Consider the following 26,201-nt stretch of genomic DNA (forward strand, 5'->3'; position numbering starts at 1 on the left):
AGGTGTCTCTGCAAGTGTAGATGAGTTCCCTAATCTCCAGGTTACATATATGCTTATAGTATACATCCATTCAATTCCACACATAATATGAATGCTGGAAGGAATGTAGCAAATAGGTTTAACTCTGTCATTAATATGGAAAAAAATGTACTTTTGTTCTGAATTCATTGCGACTAGACTGGATGATAAATCATCATTATCAACCAAAGCTGGTATGTCCCAATATGACATTCCTTCCATTCCCATGGTACTTCATTTCCTGTAAGAGCCTTTGACAAAAGCTTGTTCTTCTGAAATACTGTCTAGAAGCTTATTGAAAACCATCTTTGCTGTTTCATCTAAAATATCCTTATCTCCATGTCCTTTGGTTTCTTCAAAGATTTCTAAGGTCTGCTAATCTTAATGATTTTCTAAGGTAATTACTTGGACTCCTCTTCATTGTACGATTCTGACCCAACCGTATAACAAATCTGTATTAAAGTTTTCATCAATTTTCCAAGTGTGCAAGTCAGATTTGTAAGTCTGAAGTTCTTCAGTTTTTTCCAATCTTTTTCTCTATAGAATTTTACAGAATGTACAATAATCTCTGGGAAAGTTTATATTTTAATTTCTTTAGAAAGCTACCTGATTTGGTTGAAAAGATACTGCTAATGTTTTTAGGAAGCTATTTGTTTCTCTTCCACTTGCCCACTGAAATTATTTTTTTAAGTTAATATTTTTTTAGAGAAAGAAGAAAGTTACATGGCCAAGTGGCATACTATCATTGTATTATGTTCCTCAAATGCCATTGTAGAAACAAATTTCTTCCAGAAAAAAATTATCCTTCTATCTTGTCTGTCTTATTCCCTAAGCACATCTGATAAAGGAGGAACAAAGTTGTGAGCAAAGCCTAGGATATTTCAGTTTTATGTGGATGGGGTGTTTTGTAGTCCAGATCATTTGTGTTTTTACAGGGAAGTTGAAATGTCATACAATCATAGGATGGCATGGATTGGAAGGGATCTCATAGGATCATCTAGTTCCAACCCCCTTGCTATAGGCAGGGATGCCACTCACTAGATGTGATTGCTCAGGGCTTCATCTAGCATGGTCTTGAACACCTCCAGGGATGGGGCATCCACAACCTCTCTGGGTAATGTGTTCCAGTGCCTCACTACCCTCCGAATGCAAAACTTCCTTCTAACCTCTAATCTAAATCTCTACTCTTTAAGTTTAAAACCATTCCCCCTTGTCCTATCATTATCTACCCAAGTAAATGTCAATGTGTTTCAACTCAGGGGCTCTTTAATTGGGTCATGAGATGCATTATATTTTGCTAGAAATTAACTAATGCAAAGTTTTAAGAAAGATGGTAGACTCTATGAAAGACAGACCCTCTAGAACTTCTTGGGAAAGTTTTGCCAAGGGTAGCAATTTGTAGCACAGCTTCCACTGCAAGTTAAGAAAACATATTTATGTGCACTTACTGTCTTGTGAAAACATCATCCTGGCGGGTTTGTTTTACAATAGCTGTATTAGTCTTACTTACATGCAAGCCTTAGCCTTCTAGCCTTCCCTTCTCACTCTGCCTCCCATCAAATTTATTTGCTACTTATGAATGCATGTGGGTAGGTACTCAATGGAGAAAGCTATTTACCTCCTAGTAAGTACACATATTTAATAATGATTTCAGCACTGTAGCAAATGTGCTGCTGTCATCTCCCATTACATGGGAGTTGCGTGGACTTCGCTGAAGAAACTGAGTTCTGGTTAGAATTACCTGCTCTTTGTGACCATGACATGTGCATAAGAAAAGCAAGTTGCAAGCAATGCTTCAAAGAGATAATAATGGCTGAATTAATTTGAGTTCAAAACAAGTATTATCTGCTATTAACAAATATGGAGAGTCAGATTGCTCAAGGGAAGTAGCTGGAATGCTGTATTAAAAGCTCAAATATTCTGGTGAAAGAACGGCTTTGGCTTAAAATTGCTCATTGTTCATATGCGCTAGTATCTAAGATGATATTTCGTGTATTTGACTTGGTACATTGTTTGCTTGGAAAGCTTACGAGGATCATCTGAAGGAAAAAAAATAGTTCTGAGTCTTGTCTGACAAAATATTTTGTTAACAAAATGGGTAAATTGCCTGTGTAAACTTGCTGGTCAGAGATTATAACTAGCTTGAACGATGGTATTGTCTATTGATGCAGAGGATACAGCTCAGCTCTAGCAGTATTCTGGGCACAGAAACTTCTAGGAAAAACAGGAAATCCTGCAAGAAGCTAGAGTAAGTAGGCATTTATTATCCTATGCAGCAGTTCGTATGTTTTCATTTCTAAATATTTTTTTTATTACACATAAAATTTTTGACTGCTTACCCATGTCTGTTTGGCATTCCTGCAAATTTCAGTGTCTATCTCTAAACTGAGTTTTCTTCCTTCCTGAGTTTTCTTCTTTCCCTCTTCAGTATTTAAAAAGAGAGAGAAACAGAGAGAGAAATGGAAGGAAATACACAAGTATAGAAAAGAATCTAAAGGAATTTGCTTTTTACATGCAGACACATACCCTGGATCAATTTGTTTTATTTTGCTTTAAAAAGTAATGTAAATTTTTTAGCTAATTCCATAGTTTGTAATAAACTGCTACAAATTCTTGTGTTTTTGTGATGTTCTAAGAAATAATGTCGTTTGCAATGCAAAAGAATACATTATAGTACAAAAGTTAATTGAAATTCAGAAATTGTGGTTTTTAAACTATTAATTTTTTAATGTTTACATTAGACACAGTTGTAGATTGTAGATGGCTACATTAAGGAACAATAGTCATGTTCAGGGAAGTGCGGATAAAACAGTTGAAATGTTGGAAAACTTCTGCAGGAGATTCTGAACCTGAAATCTTGTACTTCTCTGGTCTGGATTTCACTGTGGCCACTTGGGCACATATTTTTAAACACAGCTAAAAATAGTGGCATGAAATCTTGAGCTGTTGTTTGTGGATACACATTTTAAGGCTTGGGTCTGGGCAGGTACAGAGTGGACTTTGGCCTTAGTTAATTGCCCTCTATTTTGTCTTGCTGCTGGAAATCCAGTGAGTGAACTGAGTAGTTTTCTTTTATTGAGGTAATGTCTGCCCATGGTTTAAGGCTCTACTAAGACCAAGCCCTCTAGTGGAAGATGATGTTGAAATGTAAGATGCTCTGCAGAAAAAATATACAGATGTTTTTCTTAAGCTAAATATAGATGTATTGATAACTATGCTTACCATGCAGTGGAAGGATGGCAGCACTTTCAAGAAAAGAAGAATTATTATATGATTTTATTCTGGACAGAAACAAGTAACGCTTCCTTTAACCATAAAAATAATTACTGATAACTTCAGGACAATTTAAGCATTATCTTTTTTGAATTTACTTACGAAGTATGTGTGAGCCTTAGTGAATGGGAGCCAATATGTGGTTGCTTTACCTTGTGTGATGGCAGGTCCCTAATCCACCGTATACAATGTACAAGGTACGCCGTTATCAAATTTTATTCTTAGTGTAGTCCTTCCAAATGATCACCTTCTTCTCTCCCCAGTTCATAGCTTTGCCCCATTGTGGGTTTCAGCAAACAAGAGGCCAAACCTCTAAAATGGGATATTAACACTGTCATCATTATCTACATTTATTCAAAATATAGCAGACACTGCATATGTTACAGCTGGTTGAACAGTCTTGTGAAATGAGGAAAGCATCCACGGAGATGATTCTGTCAAACAGTTGTAACATCTCTTTACATCTGTGGGCTCATGAAGAACTATGACAGCATGACCATCAATATATAGCTCATTCTGTAGAGCTGACCTTCATTTTACTTCTTATGTAGTACATAAGTCTACTATCCATTTAGGAATACTATCGGTATTTTATGTCTACGAAAGGTGGTTTAATATGGACAGGGAAGAGTTGAAAGTGCTGAGGTTATGTATACCCCTCACAGTCAAACGTGTTCCAGCTGTAGGGAGAAATATGGAAAATTAGCTTCTGCAGAGTGCTGATTTGAACAGTGGGTAGTGTAGAGATATCTAAAAGGTTTTTACTTCCACTGACTTGCAAGCTGTAAGGCTTGACTATGTAAAGTATCAATACTCTAGCAATAAAGCAGTCAGTCTTATTTTGCAAACCTTTTATGTAACATTGAGAGCCCTTCACTCCGAGTTCATGTGCTTGAAGGTAAAGCATGTGCTTAAATTCATTCTTTGACAGGGCTAAACTGTTGTGCCTTGCAAGTTTTACCAACTAGTCATCTCTGAAAATACAAGCTACATTTAGAACTTGTATTTGAACCCTTTCATCCTCTTCCTTGGCCATCAGGAGATGTCCTGCTGTCTTTAGTGTCAATTATTGCACAATAGTCCTGATGAATTCAGGAAGGGGGACTGACCTGTATTCTATTAGCACCTATTTAGTGCTTATAAACTTTCATCAGTGTATATGTTTAAATGTGTGTATCTATGGTTGGCGCTTGTGGACAAAGTGGCAAATACTCATTCTGAACTCAGTGACGACATTTTTCTGATGATGAGCTGAAACCAACCCTAGTTTTTATCACCATTGAGACTCTGGCAGACAACAGCTTCAAATCAGAGCTTTCTTTTACCTCAGTAAATAAGCTGTGGTATCTTGAGGTGCTTAAAACAGAGCTGACCAAATGTGGGATTTTCTGGGGAAATGATGACATTTTGATTTTTTGTTGTTGTGGATCATGTGACCTCCAACATCCAGATTTTTCTATAGTACAGAAATTTTAACTTCCCACTCCCGAGTGACTCCGATCTACATACACTGTAGATGATGTTGACAGACTCCTGTTTGGAGCATGGAGCAGGACATGAGAGTCTCTGGATCCTGGTTGCAGATAGGCTCTGAGGTGAAGTTAAGGTTCCTGATGGAAAATCAAGAAGATAAGGTTCTAAAATTACTATTTGAAAGGAATTCTGTGGGACTGATCCTGTCTGTGCTGCAGAAGTTTACTGCAACCAAGCCTTTTCCCCAGAGGTCTTTAGTTTTATGTTTGTCACTTACTGATTAAAAGGTTTATTAAAAAATAAATCCTGCATGTCTGTAATAGAGTATCTTTATTAAATGAAGTGTCACTAGTTCAGAAGTTAAGAGTCCATTAATATTTACCACACACTGTGTGCTATCAAAGATTATGAGAAAAATGACTTGTGCTTTGGTATTTTATCTGCTGTGAGCTGCATAAAGATGTTTTGTAAAAAAACCACTCAGGTGAAACTGTTGAGGAAGAACTGAGAGTGTAGCAGGAGTTCAGTGTGCAATGTATGGCTAAAGAGATTTTAGAATTATCCAAAACCTAACTGACTTGAGGAAATTCAATGCAAAGGTTATACTTCAACAAAGTCCCAGTGCAAAGTAATAAAATGTTCATATAAACCACCCAAACACTCAGATCTACTCTGTAGGTGACACCGTGCAGCATCCATATGATCATGAGAGAAGAAATTACACTGTCTGGGTTGTAAATAGGCTTAATTTAATTTTTAGAATTAGTTATTTTTCTGCTCTAGTTTTTACGTCCTGATTCTAGTACAGCATGGAGAGTAAACTTATTGCTTCTGTATGTAGATGCATAATACTAATAACATAATCAGGATCAATCATTAGTAGTGTTATTAACAGTGTTAGAGACTCAACCAATTTTCTTGTGGCACCCCATCCAATGGATGAGAGAGAGAAAATGCTGTGTAGAATGAAATGCACCTTGCAAACAAGTTAGTAGTTAGCCGCTACAATATGATAGGCTCTTCACAACAGCTCTTGGTCTGATTATATAGTAAAAGCTAATATACATGATTTTTAAAGTGGGTGTCAGTGACAACTGACCATTCAGTATTCTGTGTCCTGTTGGCACACCCTTTTGGAAGAAGCTCTTCTGAAGTCCCATATGTACAAATAAAATAAGATATACATGTATAAATCTGTGTATATATAAACATTACAGTGCTGTTTTTCTGCATTGGAAATGTGACCAGCAGGCTCCACTTTTACATACAATTGTGGTGTAGGCAGTGAAGAGCTGTGTTTGTTGATGGCTGGGCACAGTTTGTTGTCCCAGCTGGGCACATTCAAATAGTTGCACTGAGCTTGCATGCCTGTGGCTGGGGGGGACATGCCATCACTAATAGAGCTTTTGGCTGCATTACTTTTGAAAAATATAAAAATAGATTCCTTTGCCACGTTTGAAAGCTTTTGGCCCTCTTTAATCCAGTTCAGTGTTGCAGTTTTGCTAGAAGGAGGATAATGAAGGCTTTGCATCCTGACCACATTTCTGCTGGGTTGATCGGAGGGGAGAAGGCCCTGGAGCTTTCTGGAAGGACCAAGAGGCTATGCAGCCACCCCGTGTGTTTCTGAAGCACACCAGGGTGTGTTTCTAAAGCCATGTGCCAGGTTTTGATCCCACTGGGTACTGTTAGGAATGACACACTGCACCTGAAAGCAAAACTACTTTTTTCTAATCCTTCAGGCCAGTTCTGAGGCAAATTCTGCTCTTTCTTTTCCATCCACTGCAGTTTGTTGAAGCTGGTGGCACCATGCAGTGTGGGTAAAATCAGAACCCATCCATAAAGGTACAAATCCAGGTATTTTGTGAGAAGATTCTTTCTAGATCAGTCTTGATGAACATATACGAGCCTATACATCTAAGACAGAAGGGAATCAATCAGTGTTGCATTTTGATTTCCAGTGTGGGCTGAGGTGTTATTCCCTTTTATCGCCATCTCAGTCCTGTACACATACAGTTAATTTTTTCTTTGTGTGATTTCAAACTAAGTTTCCAGTAGAAAGAAAAAAATACGTAAGTAAAAATGCAGTCAAATGGGTTTATCCAAACTCTACTATAAATTGAAACTCATCCTTTGTCCAAATCTGTCACTTCTTCCTTGGCATGTATTACAGATCCAGTAATTCACTGACATTTCTAACAAACACTTCCATTTCTCCCAAGTTGTTGATGTCTCTCCAAAACTTTTGAAATCAGGGGCATAGTATTTCTAACTCTTCTCCAAATTCTTGTAGTATCTAGTTTCTTCTGGCACAGCTGAATACTGTACATGCAAAGGTCGGCTGCTCAGTAGGATCTGATGGTGGTCCTGTCCCACTGATAGCCACAAAGAAAACAGCTCTTTAAGAATGCTGTAATGTGCACTGAGCATGTCTAGTTGCCCTCCAGTAGTGTATTTCCTCTGCCATATTTACCAGCACACTGAGACTTCATTTATCACAAGAGTTACTGATCCTTTAAAATATTATCTTGGTACAGAAGATGGTTTGCCAGCATTTCAATAAGTGTTTTGTCAACATTTTTGACAGTTCCTAAAACGATGACAATTGCACAAGTTTGGTCTTTGTTAAAGAAACGCTTTGTTCGATCTACAGTTCAAACATTTTTGTTTTCAAGCTTTTAAGAATGAATTCTAAAATTGAGGGTGTTTTTTTGGAGAGCTATGGCATTTGGAATATTGAAAGATGGATCTAAGATTTTTAATAGTTTATTTCTTTGTATGGAAACAGTTTGGGAAATTAATGTGCATTGGCTAATTGTATTGCAGTTTGTTTTACTTTAGAGGCTGACTGAAACAATTTTGTTAAACATTCCAATTATAATTTGATGTGAAAAATTCATTGCTTAGTTGAGCACTATTGAACTGTTAACTCCCAAGCTCTGGGGAGAGTTTGTGACCCAAAACTTCAGAAATTCCAGTCTCTTTTTAAAAATCTCAAAGATTTAACAGAACTGTTGAGTACATGGCATCTGTATTGTCAAAATGTTTGTCTTCAACTTTAAAATACATTTTAAAAATGTATATTCAGAGTATGCAGCTCTCTCATAATATCATGAGTCTGGGATCTGGTAATGCAGGGAAAAAACACCAAATAGTAAGACTTGCCAAAAAATTGTAAAAGTCCTTGCAGTCCTTGTATTTCATTACATATGGCATCACATTTAACAACTGATTCAGTAACATGTAGTTTGTCATATATTCACTCTTCTCGTGATTTTGAAAATATGAATTATTTATGCTTTCATAGTGCTTAGAAGTTCTTGTCCTAAGCCAGGACACTAGGCCAGCTTCAGTACAAGTAAAGCAAAAAAGACCTCTGACCAAAAACAAAACAAACAAAAAAACCTACTTCATGTTTTATAATGATGGCTGACCAGTACTGAGCTATGTACAGTTTGACTACCAAAGTCATACAAAGTTTTTAAATAGTGAATGTAGCTTCTTTTTCAGATTGCAAAATTTCATACATTGCTCATTCCATCTGCCATTTTGTTTGAATTCTTCAATGTCTTGGTTAAAAAAAGAGAGAGAGAAAAAAAAAAAAAAAAAGGAAGTTCATTACAGGCATTAGTATTTGAAAGTTGCACTGTTAAGATAGTGATCATGTAACAAAAGTTTTGAGTATTATGTTTCTCTAAAATCACTAAATCATATTTATCTGATTCTTTGCATTATAAACTATGATTTGGGCCATCAATTATATCTTTGAAATGTGATGGTTTCACACCAATGAACAGCCAAACTCCAACACACCGCTCTTTCACTTCTGCTCTCAAAGGAACAGGGAGAGAAAGTATGATGGAAAAAGGACTCAAGGGTTAAGGGCATGGATATCACTCACCATTATCATCACAGGCAAAACAGACTCAGAGTAGGAAGATTAATATAATTTATTACTTATCACTAGCAGACTAGAACAGTGAGAAACTAAAAGCAAACTGAAACCACTTTCCCCCTAAACAGCCCTCTTCCTCTTCCTCCTCCTCCCCCCCCCAAGCAATTGAAACTGGTCCTTATCAAACATGAGACACCTGCTGGACTCTTCTCATAGAGGCCACTCCTGCAGCCCCCTAGTCCTTAAACCTTGCCATGTAAGCCCAACCCAATATAAAGCAGAAAGCTAATTTACTGGATAAATAGGAACCATGCCTAATTTCTTTGAAACTTACCTGTAGAGTATGTAGACTTAATTAAGATATATTGCTTTGATCCTCAATGTTTTACCCATCATTTTGCAAGCCTAGGAATAAGGAAGAGATTTCTATTACAGAAAGCCTTTTTTTTTTCTTTTTTCTTTTTTTTTTTCTTTTTTTTCTTTTTTTTTCTCTATCTGAAATAGACATGATATAAAAATCCACAAAACCAATATGATCTAAATATGATCTAACTATCAGATCAAGGACACTCCTCTGAGCTACTGGCATCATCAAAGGGAAAACAAACAAACAAACAAAAAACAAACAAACAAACAAACAAAAAAACACACAGAGGGTATTTTATCATGTTTAAAAGAAGTGAAAAGTTGGGTATTTAAAGCATCCTGCATATGAAATTTCTAGATATTCTGGTTAAGATCATACTGTATACTAGGCAGATGTGGTAAGTGATAATCAGTTCTCAAAGAATTTTAGATTTCATTTTACAAAGAGTACTGACTGGTGAGTTGCTTTGTGCATGCATTGAGCTAGTGACCAAAATCTTCTTAAGTGAGTGCATTTCCCTAGTGCTGTCTTAAGTCTCTATTTCAGTGCCTTTGCATCTTTTCTTACAGTGCAAGTGGTTATAAACCACTTACCAAATTTCAAAAGGACTTCTGTGAAAGATAGACTCTGCCCATCAGGAAGAACACATTCCCCTTAGTGGGATCTTTAGCCTAAACTAATGGGACAGTTGACTCCCTGTCATGAGCTTTTGGATGCATTTGCTCAGTAATCCAATCTGAGCCAGAGCACAGAGTCTTGGTCATCATGTTCTTTCTAGAAGTTGCTTACAATGGATCCACACAGAGTACAAATGAAAGAAACAGGATGCATGTAGGGTAAACCTTTTCAGAGTATACTCTGCTAGTTCTGCCCTCCACAGTCTTGGTTTTATTTATATCCTTATGTAAGAATTGCAGCATTTTATTTTTTTTAATCTGTACATTAAAAAATTGACCTTCAAATACACAAAGTGGATAGTATAAAATACTTAAGAAATAGAAATTTTATTGTAAATAGATCAAGTAGGGTGATAGGTAGTATAGTCTTTCATCAGCAACAAAACCTATTGTTAAAGTTGCATATTTTCTGAAATACTAATGGTTCATCCCTTGCAAATCTGGCTGCCTGTGATAAAGTTGAGTGTATCCTAGAGGATTTATATGGCATTTTGTAAGTCTCCATCAAACATTTGCTATTCACTTTTGGCTATATATATCTAATAAATCATAGAGGAACTAAGACCAAGTGTATCTGGCACAGTCTTCTTCAGTGTGTACTGAAAATTCTTTTCAAAAAACTACTACAGGAAGAGAAAGAGGGCAGTCTGCACAAAGCAAAGCATTCCTTTGAAAGCATGTCTATATTTCTGAGCCAAACTGAGGATCTTCTGTTGTTATACCTCCTCCAATTTAATTTGTTTTGGAAAGTATAATTAGGTTAACAGGTTTTTATTTTCCCCAAGATTGGAAGTACCAACCATACCTTGTATCAGGTAACATGGTGATAAGAATAATTATGTTATTTGTTATATAAAATTGCTATCTGGGGACTCAAGAAATTTTTTTTTTTAATTTTTTTTAATCCAAAAGTAAAAAAGAAGTATCAGTAACAACAATCAGTAGGTTTTGTAATTAAAGAGTACTCAAAGATACCTTAATTTAAGTATGATTTTTGCTATGGCATTGCTTGTTAAGAGTCAATCAAGAATAATGAGGATCTGACTTGCAAAAATATCAATGGTCAGAATATTTTTATTGTTTTTATTATTTTTAAATTTTAAAAGCTATTAAGAAATTCACCAACTGCATGTATGTATATTTTGTCTTCCAGGGCATACAGGACGATTATTAAAATCTCTGTGTTTCACCAGTCTATCATTTCTGCTGCTGCACATCATCTTTCAGATTACAATAAACAGTCTTGAAGCTGGAAAAACTATTGAACCTGGTTTTAACTGTGAGTAAAACCTTTTAGCTTTTATTAGTATTGTAAGTGTGCAGATGCTTTAGTGGTTTGAAAGGTGAAGGGTTGATGGGAAGGCACTTACCACTGTGCTCTTATGGGTTTTCAGCTTTCTTCTTTCCCAGCTTGTTGCCTTAAGAACTGCTGTTACTAGGGCAAGAAGTCTAGATGGGTTTAGCAAAACAGAACAGTGTTAACTCATTTGTTCTCACTCATATGTTTCTCAGTATGTTCTCTTTGGGTTTAGCAATGGTTGTTGTGTATCTTCATCCTTAGGCTTTCTCAAAATTCCCTCAGAACTGGAGGTGGTACACGGTTATTAATTAATAATTCACTGAACTAAGAAAAAAATGAGATATACTAATAAAAATGTCTCTAAGCATGTATTATTCCTCTGTCTGATGGAACTCTGTTAAGATGTTTTTTTAATTAAAAGTTAATTTTTGACCTCAAGATTTATATTTTTAAACAGTATTTGTCTCTTTCTTGCCTGTGTCATATAGGAAAAAGGATTTTCAGGTTTTATTTATATATAAACACTACTTACAAATATATTGCATAACATTTTATATCGTCCTCTCTCAGGAAATGTTCTTCAATAATTCAGAAGCAAATATTCTTTATTGTGCAGAAGTTAATTAAAATATCTATCCAGTGATTTGGATATGTAACCTCCAGGTAGAAGCTATTTGTACTTGTCTTACAATGATTATGTTTAACATTTAAAACTGTCAGCTTGCCCTTGATAAATGTCTATTTAATTTATCACAGAGCATGCTGCTGCCACTTGAATAAACAGTTACACTACAATTAAACACAAGAAACCTTATATGAAGCAAAGCATTTAACTTAAAGCAACAAAATCCTAAGGAAACTTGGAGCACACATTATAATTTCACCTTTAACTCAAACCATTTCTTGAAGTAAAAGACATAATTGTGTTTATGAAATATCGGTCTTAACTGAAATGTCTTAGGCTTTGCCAGTTCAAGTCAGACCTTCAAAAGTGTATTTTTTTTTTCCTTAAATGTTTATTATTACCGATCGTGAGAACTGCAAGAGTTGATTTCCTATAACTAATACTCTTGTGATTAATAATACATTATTTTTACTTAGATTATAGCACTTGTATCATTGTTAGACACCATTTGAAGGGTAGAGAGTTCCTAACCATCCAAGACAGAGAAGAAACCATGTAGTGTTTTCTTCCTCCTGTGGTGGAAATTGGGATCTACAGTGGAAAACAATTTTAGAAAGTTAACTTCATTCTGAAGAATACACTCCTGAAGAAAAGGAGGAGACATACCTTCTCTATCTGTAATTAACATCTCTAAATTCAGTATCTTCTATTCTAGCTGCTATTAATAATAATTTCTTTACAAATGGCCTTATAGGATAATGGGTGTGAATGTAGTAGTAAATTAAATGTGCCTCAGGCTGCTCTCTGACACTGAGACCAGTTCACATGAATGACCCACATCCTCACTATTAATCTCTCTTTGCCTCCTGGGCACAGAGAGTGTGTTTAAGTTACCTGTTGGGAACAGTATTTGCCCCATGTGAACTCCCAGACTATGCTTGACTTTTTGGTAGAAAAGTGGGCCAACAAAAGTAGCTCCACAGATTGTTCTAACAGTCAAGCAAGCCAAGCCATAAATAAATAAATAAAAATCAGTTGTTGAATTTCAAAGCCAGAGTAAACTTGGCACCATTTGGTTCACTGGTATGGCAACAGTTGATCAACTTCAGGTAAAGTTAATGAAGAAGGGAAAATGATGCTGGCATTATGGATGCTGGACCAGCAAGGTGCAGAAGAAGTTAAAAAAGGTAAAAAGTCCACTGAGGATCAAAGAGACAAAAAATACCAAATCCTTGCTTAGACTAGTTGAAACATAAAGTATTGTCATTAAATGGCATCAGAGAATATGTGGTACTATGTAAGTGAGAAGTCAGAATTCCTACTCCAGAAAGTACTTTGGTAGTACTTCTGCTTGTAATTATTTGGTGACAAAGCCCTACTGCATTTCCTGTTCCCCAGCTATATGAATAATGCTTTGCAAAATTGACTACAGCAGTGTGCTAAGCCATAGCTGGAGAAATGACAGCACTGTGCCTGTAGCATCTGCACAGTGTTATGATCTCTGCCTGTTAGAGTTAGCTGTTAATGTTTATTCAACTCTTTTCACTCAGTAAGAAGCACAGAAGTGTAGACAAGAAGACTGGAGTTATCCAGACTGGGATCAGCTATTAATGAAACAGTTTTTACAGCTGTTTATCTTATTATTAGGTCCTGTATGCCTGACTGGAAATATTCTACAGTCTCTTCTGATGCTTATCATTAGGGACTTTTTCCCCCTTAATCAAAATACCTTGTCTTGCTCCTTCAATATACTGTAGAAATGGAGAAAACATTTCCATTTCTCTTTTTGGTTACTGCTTGAAGTAACTGGCTGCCATCATGTCTGTCACATATACTCCTTTCATTCTTTCCTCTTAATAGATCTTCAGTCCCTCCAAAATTTCTTCATGGGCCATGTTTAATTATTGGTCTAATTATTCAATATTAATATTCAATAATAATCACTTATTAATAATAATTAATTAGCAACGATAATTAATATTAATGATTATTAATAATAATTTTAATATTGGTCTAATTGTTTAATTATTAGTTTAATTATTTTTGTGTTCTCCAAGTTGTCAAGTGGTCCACATACTTCTTTGAAGTTCAGTGCCCAATGTAAGGCAGTAATTCAGCTGAGATTTTTTTTTTCATATATTCTGAATATAACAATTACCTATATGTCTACAAGTGACAATACCTGTGTGTGTGTTACTATATGGTACTTTTTTTTTTTTTTTCCCAACAGTAGCATCATCTCCTGCTTTGTTTGTGATTCACTATAACCTACAAATACTTTTCTGCAGAGCACCTAATGTGTTTTTTTTTCTAAACCCATATTTATGTAGGTGAGTACACCTACATTGTAACAGAAATTTGTGCTTGCCCAGTTTCTTCCAGAATGTTTTCAAGACCGTTGAATTCTGTCTCCCAGTTAGTTCATGGCCCCATGTGAAGGGGCGCCACCTGCAAATAATATCGTGAGGGATTTTTGATATACTGGATATATTTTGGATATATATTAGATTTTTTTCTTTAAATTTAATCTTTGTTTTGATTTTGCTGGAACTGATTTCTCCCTGAGTTTGAATAAATTACACCACACTTTGCCCTTGTGGAAATAAAGTGAGAGTAGGTAGTGCAAAAGTGGACCAGGACTTTTGTTGCAGTAAAAGGGCAATACTTTGAGGAAGGGGAAAAGCTGTAATAGCAAAAAGAAAGAAAGATAAAAATAAACATGAAAAACAACAAACCCACCTTGTAATTATTTTGATTTGTGTTTGAATGCTCCAAGGATGAAGTACGTGAATTTTCCATGTCACTACAGTGAATCTTCTCTCCGCTACTTTACTCCTTCAGGAAAATTAAAGCTAATTCTATGACTCCATCATTTTCACATCAGAAATGAATGAATTAATGTTTTTATTTGATTCTGTGTTTTCTTTGAAATTTGTTGCATTGTGTAGTTAATCATCTTATTTCTGCCAGTTTAAGAAATAGATGAGAGAAGGGTATACCTTTATTTTCAAATTCTGAAGGTCACTTTGGGTATATTTAAATGCCAGCTTCTGAATCAAAAGATCATTTCTGTTTTCAGTTTTTCTTTTCACACTGCTGTATTATGTCTTCTGAAAATATTTTCATTTTAGTAATAGGAACACTTGAAAAATGTTTAAATTGATTCTTACCTCTTAAACCTTATACAGTTTTAGTTTCATTTTGGAAATTAAAGACATTTATTGAATATCCCTTTAATAATCTTTTACATGTACATCTAGAAGCAGATTAATTTAGGCCATCTGCAAAAGCAAAGCAGAAAGTAGAATTTTTGACTGATTTTTAATTACTCTGCTCTTATGCTGAATTTATTCAAAATCAGCTGGTAGCATTTAAAAAAGCAAGTCTTTGAATGTTTAGCTTCTTCAGATTTTTATTTTCCATCCCTTTCCTCTTTTAGAGGTCATACCTTTCCTTCTCTTTCAGGATGGCTACAAAAATGCCATATCATTTTCTAAGCAAGATAGATATATGCTGGTGGGTTGATAGAGGTATTTAAAACATATAGCCAACAGAGGGTTTTTGTTTCTTTCAACCTTGATAGTATTGCCTAGCATGAGTAAAATCTTGCTGCTAGAACTTGTCATTTGGCTTAATAAAAAATTTCTGGTTAGCCACAGCTGTGTTGTATGGAACTAATATAACCAGATAGTTCATTTTTTAAATCAGAGTTCATATAGGGAGGGAAAAAGATAAATACAGCAAGTGTGAGTTGTGTTGATCTTCTTAAGCCATCAAGACCTAGGTAATCAGTCTTGTTATGCTGATGATATTTTCATATAACACAATCGGATTTTGAGATGTAGTAGTATTCGTGCGGTAATACAATTTTATTATTAAATTTGTACTTCTGATGAAATAAAATTCTGTTTATTAGATTAAGCAATGCCCTTTGCATATGGAATCTGTGAGACAGGCAATTGCAAATTTGATCAAAAGGTAATATGGAGGCAATAAGCGTAGAGGTAACATAGAGACAATAAGTTCTTCAGTATGCTTGCTGTAGTTCTTTGTTAAGAATAATTTTAAACATGTTTTTGAAATGACATTTCCATCAGCAAGAGCAATGTTTTCCATGATGTTCATTTTAAACTTTACTTTCAGTAAATCAGGAAAATACTCCTCACTGTACTACTCCTCTGTAAGTGTGTCCTATTTTTTTGTTTAGTAATCTGTAAAAATATTCCAATTTATTTTTCTCTTAGTTGTAGTGGTATGTACCCATTTTTTATTTTGTGATGACTGTACCATCTCCTGGTGTTGAAGTCTACACCCAGATCTATTGAAAACCGTATCCTTTCACAACAATATTTTATTCATTAAGAAATACAATTAAGATTATTTTTTTCTTTCAGCTGTATTTTTAATCAGCTATTTACTGATTTGTGAATACACTGGTTTGTGTTCAATGTTTGCTGGAATATCAAAATTGACATTTATGGTACTTCTGGATATTTTTCTTGTACCTCAAATAATAGAACTAATGGGTCTGTAATTAATCCTTAGAAATCTTTCTAAAGATTTCTGTGAAATTCTGCATTTATTTACTGTGTATTGCTTGGATGCTTAATTTACAAAATGATTATATGAAGAAAAAAGGGAGAATAGACTTAAATCACCAAGTTGCCTAGATAGCTTCTCTATTAGATCATGGGAACTAAATTCAGATATTTCTCTGCCCCCAGTATGCCGTGTTGAATGTCAAACAAATGCATGCCACCATTGTGGAATCATAATAACTTTCTGCTTTAGATAAATTTGAAATGATTTCTTGGCTGAAAGACCGTCCTGTGTTTGCTTTACTACCAGCATGTCCCTGGGGCTTTGGGTTATATTAGGAAGCAGAAATATCCAGTACAAACAAATTAGGATTCTCCATTTATTGAAACCTCAGACTCGGGACTACAGTTGACCTTTCATTGGAATGAGTACCAGGTACTTTTCCCTCTGTACCTAGTCATATTTCATGTCTTTTATATCCTCCCAAGTATTCTTTCAAGGTTGTGCTGGTTTTGAAAAGTACTGTATTGTAAAAACCAGCATATTTCTAAGTGGATTTATTAATTAATTGGAAATAAACACAGTATTTCTACTTATAGAGGGGCAAAGAATTAAGAAATTGCATTCAGAATTTCCTGCTTCTATGGCGACGGTGTGTGGCAGATGCATGCAGGACTTTCAAATACCGTGACTTACTGTTTGAACACCTGCCTAGAGTATGAACATATATTTCATGGACTCCTGTCAGCTATTTGGACATATAATTTCACGCAGGGCTGCCTTCAAGTATTTTGAAAATACTGAAAATTTGAAATATTCCAAGAAACTAATATTCTGATAATGTCCTCATATTAGCAACTATCCCTGTAAATTATGAGTTTAAAAGCAATGACTGTATGAGTATAAAAGTAATAACCATTTATCCAAATCTCCACTGAGAGACAGAAAATTATTCAGAGATTAGCACAAGTAATGCAAGCATGCATTGTCTGTAGTGAGTTCATAGCTGATTAAGATGCTGTCAAACCTGCTTTGCATGGCAAGTACTCCTGAAACTTAAGACATGACAGAAAGGTGGGAGAATGACATTAAGAATAAAAAAGTTAGTATAGTTCCTGTAAGTCCCTGGTTGTTTGTTGTTGCGCATAAAAATATGCAGTGTCTGAGTCATGAAATGTGTAAAAAGGGATCTGTCTGTGGAATCAAGGAGAACTCATGACTAAAAAGGATGCCTAGCTGTGAAAACTGCTATAATTTTATGTTGGTACAAATACATTATATATACAAGATCCTAGAAAGGCATGTGGTTGTACATTATTACCAATGACCATTTCTGATTGTCATTTCATTTTTTCCAAAATTCAATAATATATAACATCATGCTGTAGATCATGTGGAACACATCCTCTGATAAGCCCCTGATCAAGGAAAGGTTTTAATGTGAGTTTTTTGCCTGACAAATAAAGAAAAAGCAACAATAGTTTATTCTCCACATGAAAGTTAATTTTACTTTAATCCACTACACGCTGAATGTCATCATTGCTTCAACACTTCCAGTGTAACTTTATGCAGCTAGGAAATTTATGACTGAGGAAACAGAAGCTTCTGTAATTGCTTCTTAGGCATGTATGATAAGTCTTGCTTAATTTCCTGCTGGGCATTATGCATAACAGTTCAGAAAGTTAGTTTTCATTGTACTTATGGAGTCTTTAGTTCTAGACTCACATGCTTCCATGTGAAAATCCAGCAACATTCTAAATATTCTTTTTAAGCATTGACATACAAAACCTTCTGCATAATATATAATCATGCTGGAATTAAGTTAGTATACTTGTGTTCCTTCATTTAAGATGCTTTCATTTAAGATTATTATCAAAGAAAAAGAAATCATGTATTCCAGGTTGCATACAAACTCACTATTTTCCTGACATGAAACTATTCACCATGAACATGACATGAATGGCAAAAAGCTGTTGTTTTTGTTTGGTTTTGATTTTTTTTGTTGTTAAAAACTGACTTCAGGATGCATTCTTGAGTTTGTAATTCTTCTCTTTGTGTTCATAATTCAGTGAAAAAAGGAATTACGCTGTGTGCTTTGAGGGTATTTGTTGCAGCACAGTACATTTTCTAAGTCCAGTACTGTATTTTGTAATCTACATCAAATTTCTGTGATAATTTACATTGTGACATATGTCAGTACAGCAATATAAATATCAGACATTTTCAGAGCAAGATAAAACTAAAAATGCAATACAGATTGAAACTTTGGCTAAATTTTGATGAAACGTTTGAAGTGAAGCGGAAAGTTGTCTGACACTGAGTGGCAGTGAAAGGGGTCACCTCAGACTCAGTGTTTTTGACAACCAGGTAGGCACTGGAGATAAGAGTTGGGAAGCCACTGGGTGCAGACTACAGCCTGTTTCTGAAGCTAGCGGTCTTCCAAAGATGTTCTGTTGCTACACCAGAGGAAACACAAAGAAAATTTCTTTGCCATGTCTGATCTGTAGCTAGGATGACTACACCAGACTGCAGGCATGTAAAAGAAAGGTGACCATCACTGTCACCTTGTTTTGGGGGCTGCAGGTAGGAGGACAGAGTAGCTGTTGTCTGTCTCCCTCTGCCTGCTTACGGACTGGAGCAGAAGTAGCAAGTGGGAAGAACAAATGAAGGCCAGCTGTGCAGGAAAAGGCACTTGATAAATCTTGAATAGTAGAGAGGACAGCAGGATGTGTGTGTGGAGGAGAATAGTTCTTTTGTTGATTTATGCTCTTGGTAAATTAAGAAACAAAGATGTAAAAACAACAACAACAACAAAAATTTTACATTTCTGTAAGTAGCTATTTTATTGTTTTCCTTCTAGTTATATTCTTGATCCTCCTATGAAAATCTTACCAGACATTATGCAATATCAACTACTTTTATGTCACAAATTACTAGAAAGTCTGCTTTCCATATTCTGAAAAGTTTTTAAAAGACCAGCAAGGTCAGAAACAGGTTTCTCATGCAACCAGTTACAGGTCTGTGTGTACCATTACAGGGACAAACCTCACACACCAGCAGTACTGTTTCAGTGTTTTTTCTGGCTCATCTACAGTGTTTTGTTGTAGCAGTATGGGGTATGTAAGGATCAACACTGGTGCTTTAGCAACTAGCTTCTCTGTTCTGGTGTAGAGCATTATGTTGAAAAGTTCTCTTGCTGAGCATTCAAATCACTGTAACATAAATATTTAGTGGGGAGTCTTAGGGGAGTTACTGTGCAGAAATAGGAAACTATATATATGTGTGTTAAACACTGTTTAGAAAAATGCTTTCCACTGAAAATAAATATTTCACTTTAATTCCGAGGATTTATCTTGTGTTAGATTGTTTACATCTTTATGTATCGCTCTTCATCATGTAATCATTTTGAGTATTCCTAGAAAACCCAATTTGCTAGCGTGGTGCTGTGAGGCTTTGTATGTACCCACCCTGTAAGTCTGAGCCAGTTTTTATCCCTGGGACCAAGCCCTTTGGCTTGAGCCTGCTATGCCTCTGCATGCTTTGTGTCAGCAGCGTGCTCTGGGTCTCAGCTGGGAAGTGAGCAGCAAAAGTGAGTTGAGTTGACAACTGCTAACCAGAGCAGCTCTGCCATGGCTGGGTCCCTAGCTAAAAGGCGAGCCATCCTGCCTGGGGGTGGCAGCCATCTGAGATGCAGCCTGGGGACTGCTCAGGGCAAAAGGCAGATCTTAACCCAAAGTTAAGGTAGAGTAGAAAGAACTGGGTTTACTTAGCTGTTCAATGGAATCTGCAACATGAGAAAAAATCACCCCGTGAAACAAAGCAAAAGGCGTTGTTCACATAAATATGGCTTGGAGCCATTTGGGGAAAAAAATATTTTCTTCACAGACTTGGACTTGAAATGCTTTGGTGGGCTCTCCTGTGTCAGTGTGTTAGAACACAGCCCTGAGTCTGGGTAAAATTACGTCTGAACTTTCCACGTTTTGAGTCCACTTCTGAATGGAAAAGGCCTTAAAATTCCCATCAATTTCTGCCACACACATATATATATATATATGTGTGTGTGTGTGTGTGTATACATATGTCTGAATCAATAACCACACAGTGTGCAAGAAGGCCCTGTATGTTACAACTTTTGCGTAAACAACATGCAGCTCTTCTGTCATGCTTATATTAACACAGGGCAAAATAAATAAGTAAAAGTCCTTTGCAGTCACCAAAGAAGGAAAAATACCTTTCATATCTTTGGAAGGAAGAGAACTCATTTAGAAGGTTGGATTTGATTTCAATCTTAAACAAGATTAATCTTAATCTTAATCTTAATTAAGATTAATCTTAATCTTGTTTAATCTAATCTTAAACCCTTTTGTTTCATTACAAGTCTAGCATTTTCCTGATATCTGTACATGTAGCATTGTACCATTTCCATCCACATATACTGTGTTTACTGCTGAATTTTATCATACCAAATTCTTTTAGGATTTTGTTTAAAGGAATTAATAAACTGAATTTTAGAGGTGTTATACTCATCATCTAGAGTACAAACAGTATGATTTTCAATGGTGAAAAAAAATCAGTGAAAGAAAGTGTCGTGGTTCCGCTCGAGTGGGCAGCCGAGCTCCACCACAGCCGCTCTCTCACTCCCCCTCCTCAAAGAGGAATGGGGAGAAAATATGTGAAAAGGGCTCAAGGATTGAGATAAGGACGAGAAAATCACGCAATAATTATTGTAACGGGCAAAACAGACTCGGCATAAGGAGATAGTAAGATTTATTGCCTACAACTAACAAGCGAGAGAAGTGAGAAAACAAAGGAAAAAAAAACAAAAGCACCTTCCCCCCATCCACCCTCTTCCACCTCCTCCCCCCGAGCGGCGCAGGGGAACGGGGGAATGGGGGTTATGGTCAGTCTACAGCACTTCTTCTCTGCCGCTCCTTCTCGGTCACTCTCGTCCCCTGTGCTGTGGGGTCCCACCCACGGGATGCAGTCCTTGATGAACTGATCCGGCGTGGGCTTCCCACAGGCAGCAGCTCTTCCAGAACTGCTCCAGATATGGGTCTGTACCACGGGGTCCATCCCTCAGGAGAAAACTGCTCCAACCTGGCTCCCCTACGGGCAGCAGCTCCTGCCAGGTCACCTGCTCCTGCGTGGGCTCCTCTCCACGGGCTACAGGTCCGGCCCGGAATCTGCTCCGGCAGGGGTCTTCCACAGGCGGCAGCCTCCGTCGGTGCAGGGCCACCTGCTCCACCGTGGTCTCCTCCACGGGCTGCAGCGTGGAACCCTGCTCCACCGTGGTACTCCATGGGCTGCAGGGGGACATCCTGCTTCACCATGGTCCTCACCACAGGCCGCAGGGGACTTCTGCTCCGGCGCCTGGAGCACCTCTCCCCCTCCTTCTACACTGACCTTGGTGCAAGGCTGTTCTCTCGCTCCACTGACTCTCCCGGCTGCTGTGTGGCGCAGCGTTTTTTCCCTGTCTTAAATATGCTCTCACAGAGGCGCAAAACAACATCGCTTATTGGCTCGGATCTGGAAAACAATGGGGCCCTTCCCAAACATGGGGCAGCTTCTAGATCTTTCTCACAGAAACCACCCCTATGGCTCCCTGCTACCAAAACCTTGCCACGTAAACCCACTACAGAAAGTAAATGAAAAATATTTCATGACAACACCATAATTTTATTTTTACGTCTAGAAAAAAAAAAGGATACAATACCTTTCAAAGTTCAGTGACTGGAGAATGAACTTGATTTCTAAATATTATCAGTGATACCAAATTATTCGTAAACTCCAGCTAGTGGTTGATGAGAGCTTTCTCAAGCTTTGTGGGGTTTAGTATCATCAATTCATTACCGTACTCATTAGAAGAGTAAAAGGTTATTCATAATAAAAACAGAACTTCAGCCCTGAAGGATATTGGTAGCAATGTAACTTAGAGTACATTAATAAATTGAAAGTCCTACCAGTTATTTCTATTATGCATAGAGTCATACATTTCAAAAGAGGACAGCCAGCCCCCAATGTAAACGCCATGGAACTGTTAACATGCATTTTTGGTTCATGAATCACTTCACCTATAAAGTCATTATGGCCAAGAAACTTCACATAGCCTGACCATTTTTTTTTTTTTTTTTATGGGTCTTTTTGGCATAGAAATTCAGAATACTGAAATGTAAGAGGATGATTTTCAATGCATCCTTTAAAACCAGCAGATTGTGACCTTGTCATGGATTGTGTCCCTGCAGTTTCTTAGCAATGCCACAGATGGCTACATAACAGGTTCCAAGAAATTCCTGCTTTTCCTAGACCCCACAGGTCTGTCTGCAAATAATGTAATGTTTCTGAGAGAACCCATGTTCTTGTCTCTACCATAGGAACATCAAAGGACTCAAATTATACCCAGAACAGGCTCTATTGTAGCGTCTAGCAACCAACCATCATTCTTAAAAATACAGACCTTAGTCAAGGCGCCAAACTGGATTTTAATGGTCCTCAAAATCTTCCACCTGGAGGGTGTGGTGGTCTAGTGTTAATTAAACACAGCTGCAATATAAAACTTGTGGAATTACAAGACCTACTGTTGAAAGCCTTATTTATGTCTGGATTTTTTTTTCTGTTTTAATATAAAGGAGATAGTAAATACTTCTTGTGGCTAACTTTTTTATATTTGTGAAGATATCAGCTAAAGACTCTCACAAACTGCAAAAGACAAATATTACAGGAATAAATAATAATAATAATAATTGAAGCTGATACTGTTGTTCTGACAACAGTTCCCAGTTCATAACACTATTCAACCAATTCTCATTATTTCATGGCTATCCTTTAGCATGTTATTGGCTATCTGATGTTTTGTTTGCCTAAAGATAAAGTATAAGACTAGCAGAAACACAAAAAATCAGTACTGTGGGAAGGGGTCAAGAAAAGCCTTTAAATTGCTATTCAGTTGTGTTTCTTTCTTTGTTTTTGCTTATACCCACCCACATGCACATTTTAATTTTCAGGGACCTTATTCCTTACAGTAGGAGTTTTCTGTGATTATTAAGTTTTTGTACTGAAGCAACCTGTGCAATTTCAAGAATCAGTCTAATTGAATTACCCAATTAGCCAACCTTGGTAAGCAAAGGGGTTGGGGGTGGAGTGGGGGAGTGAAAGGATTTCAGCACTGTTTTTCACTAATAAAATTGAATTTAATGGAATTTTCCAAAGTTTAAAATACCAGGTACTGGTGAGGTAGGAAGATGCTCTGTAGTGGCCTCCTTGACTGCAAGTATGAGTGCTTCCAAAAAAAAGGTGCAGAGAAAACTTTTGGATATCAACCAAGATCAGATTGTTCTTGTTGGCATATAATGTGAGCCATGATTCTGCCCAGGGTAGTATAGCAGTTCTACGGCCAAGCAGGACTGGCCATATCTTCCGGTACTGCAATCTCATGGTATCATATTTTTATGAGGATTTTAAACCAAAATAAATTTCAGCTGATGAGATTGCATTGCCTTGAGAACAAATACCACCTGTTCATTACCATCCTGTTCTCTCAACAGCTTTTCCACAAGTTAGATTGCACTACATCTATGATACATGAATTTGAAAATTATTTTTGCAACTTCTCATGTTCTGGTTGAAATGTTGTCAAAATTCCCTCTCACACAGTGAAAAATAAAAGCCTGAACAAAGAAGTTCACAAAGTACACATCCATATAAAACAAAGCTGGAATGCTGATACAGTTCCACAGACATCTGGAAAAAGTCAAAGATAGGCTTCCACATCTATCCATGTCATTCTGGAATTCTGGATAACAATAAGAAAATGATATCACATTTCCTCTTCATAGCGCTCAGTTGTTCTCAGTTGTTCCTGTCACCTTTTTTTTTTTTTTTTTTTTTTTTTAATCTATAGGAAAGAATTAAAGGATATACAACCACAGCTGCAGGAATTAACAATAGATATTGTGTTGAATTGGTGGGTGATGTATTTAATCAAAATGTGAAATTTTGCATCTTTGTTTTGCTATGTAATTTTTTCAGATGAGCAAAAAAAAAAAAAATACTTTTTAGATAGTTTCGTGACAGCAGCTCTTGATTTCAAATACTTCTCAAAAGTTGGTTGAAGTATCAGTTCTGTTGTTTTGAAAAAAAATGTGACAATGTGAAGTTCAGTCATTTTTAATCCTTTTTTAAGAGTCATATTCCATTATATAGTAATGCAAAAGTGTTTACAGTTTATTAGTATAGGGATTTATTTAAAGGATATTTAATTTTACATAGACATCTCCTTGACAATGATGGACATAACCTAAAAGTCAAAAAGGAGATCCTGCATTGCTGGTGCTACAGATAAGCCATTGGACACTCTGCAGTGATCTACCAGTAACGCTGAGCCGAGTGAAAAAGAACCGCATACAATTGGTAGCCCACTGTTTCCAATATGTAGCAGCACTTCTCTTTCACATCAGCAGATTGAAAGTACATTGTTAGGCTGCTTCATGGATGCAGAATGTAAGGCTCAGGTGGGTATCTACCCAGGTTGTGCAAGAAGTGTTTAGCAAAATCAGTCACCAAACCTTGTTTTCTGTTCTCTATTAAAAAAGAGAAAATATGTAGCTCTGAAGATGAATACATGTTAAATATCAGATGGCCCTTATGCTAGGTATCTTTAATTTGCTAATAGGGTATTGATATTGTAGATACGGGAAGAAAAAACAAACAAAAAACAACACATGGATTATGGAAAATGGGAAAATATTTCTCACTTGCTCTGCTTCCCTTTATTCACTGCCTTCAACATGTCACACAGTGACTGCATTCATCTTTGCTAAGCCAGCTCAGGCCAATCTATGAAACCTTGAGCTAAACAGTCACTGTCATGTTCTCTTCCCTGAGTTAGGACCACTGCCAAGGTGATCCAATGTTTAAAGAGTGTGTTTTTTTGTTTATGTTGCTGTTACTGTTTGTGGTACAAATAGTTACTTTCATCCTGGAGTTGTACCTTTTTTTGGATGTATTTAATTCTGAGGTAGCATGCTCTATATTTGGTCAGTGCTTACAAAGTTTAACATCTATAATTTTATAAATCTCCATTAATATTAATATTTCTGTCCACCCATCCACCTAACCACCCCAGAATATGGAATGCAGAATACAGTGCAAAACAAACTGTTATAAATCCCAGAAAGGTTTATGAGTTGCAAAATTTGAGTTTGGGGAGAGTCGTATAGACTTCTGTAATTTTTAAATGCTGATGCTAAATGCATTCAGATGTAAATCAAACCCATCAGGAGCTCTGCTCTTTAGATACTTTATCCTAAGATGTTTTTGTTCATCACTTCTTCCTCAGTTGGAGGTTGTATATGGAAGTTTTTAAAATGAAATAAATAATATATTCCTATGAAGATGATTAGTATATTTTGGAACTCAGAAGTGGTAGAGAAGTTGGCTAGTATTTCAGCATAAATAACAATGTGAGTAGACTTTTTTTGTTTTGATATTCTTAGTCCAGGATGTGGACAGTTAGGTCATAATCTCCCTGGATATTTCCCAGTGTTTGGCTAGGCTGTGAATGATGATCTCTGTTACTGGAAATATTGTGTTTTGTGCAGAGTAGAGTCAAATAATGGGGGCTTTGACACGAACAGGTTTCATGTATATTTTCATACATTCACTTATGTGTCATATGTTTTCACATGTTCACATCAGTTTCACCTGCGTGCTCCTTTTAATTGGTGTGACAACATCTCTCTTGATGCTTCTGTTCAAGGTTTCATTAAATCTGTTGCACGCTAAAGATGTCTTACATTAGAAGCATTCACGTGGCTCCATCTGTGCCCTGTGCTATTTTGGGAGAGCTCTGTGACTGGTCTCTCTCTGCTGTTGCTCTGTCTTGGGAATTGGACGTTAGTTTCCTGTTTAAACATTGGCATTCAGTCAAGATTTGTAGTTCTTGTTCTGATTTGTAGTTCTTGTTCTTGGAGTTTGTGACTATTCAACTTGCTTGCTACCAACTCTTTACTGATATCTTCAGAAACTGTATGTAATTTCTC

General features: G+C 36.5%; 1 protein-coding gene across 1 annotated transcript in view; it reads left to right on the forward strand.

The window, feature by feature from the left end:
• The window catches only part of PIEZO2 (piezo type mechanosensitive ion channel component 2), a gene marked incomplete at both ends in the record, with an annotated part of 307,245 nt that overhangs the window by 100,504 nt on the left and 180,540 nt on the right, over window positions 1-26,201 (forward strand). Inside the window, one exon of the mRNA XM_084281658.1 lies at window positions 10,854-10,979. Within this exon, the coding sequence (XP_084137784.1) occupies window positions 10,854-10,979 (126 nt within the window). The remainder of the gene's footprint in view (window positions 1-10,853; window positions 10,980-26,201) is intronic.

The sequence above is a fragment of the Netta rufina genome (genome assembly GCF_964035555.1).
Source record: "Netta rufina genome assembly, chromosome: 2".
Classification (NCBI taxonomy): domain Eukaryota; kingdom Metazoa; phylum Chordata; class Aves; order Anseriformes; family Anatidae; genus Netta; species Netta rufina.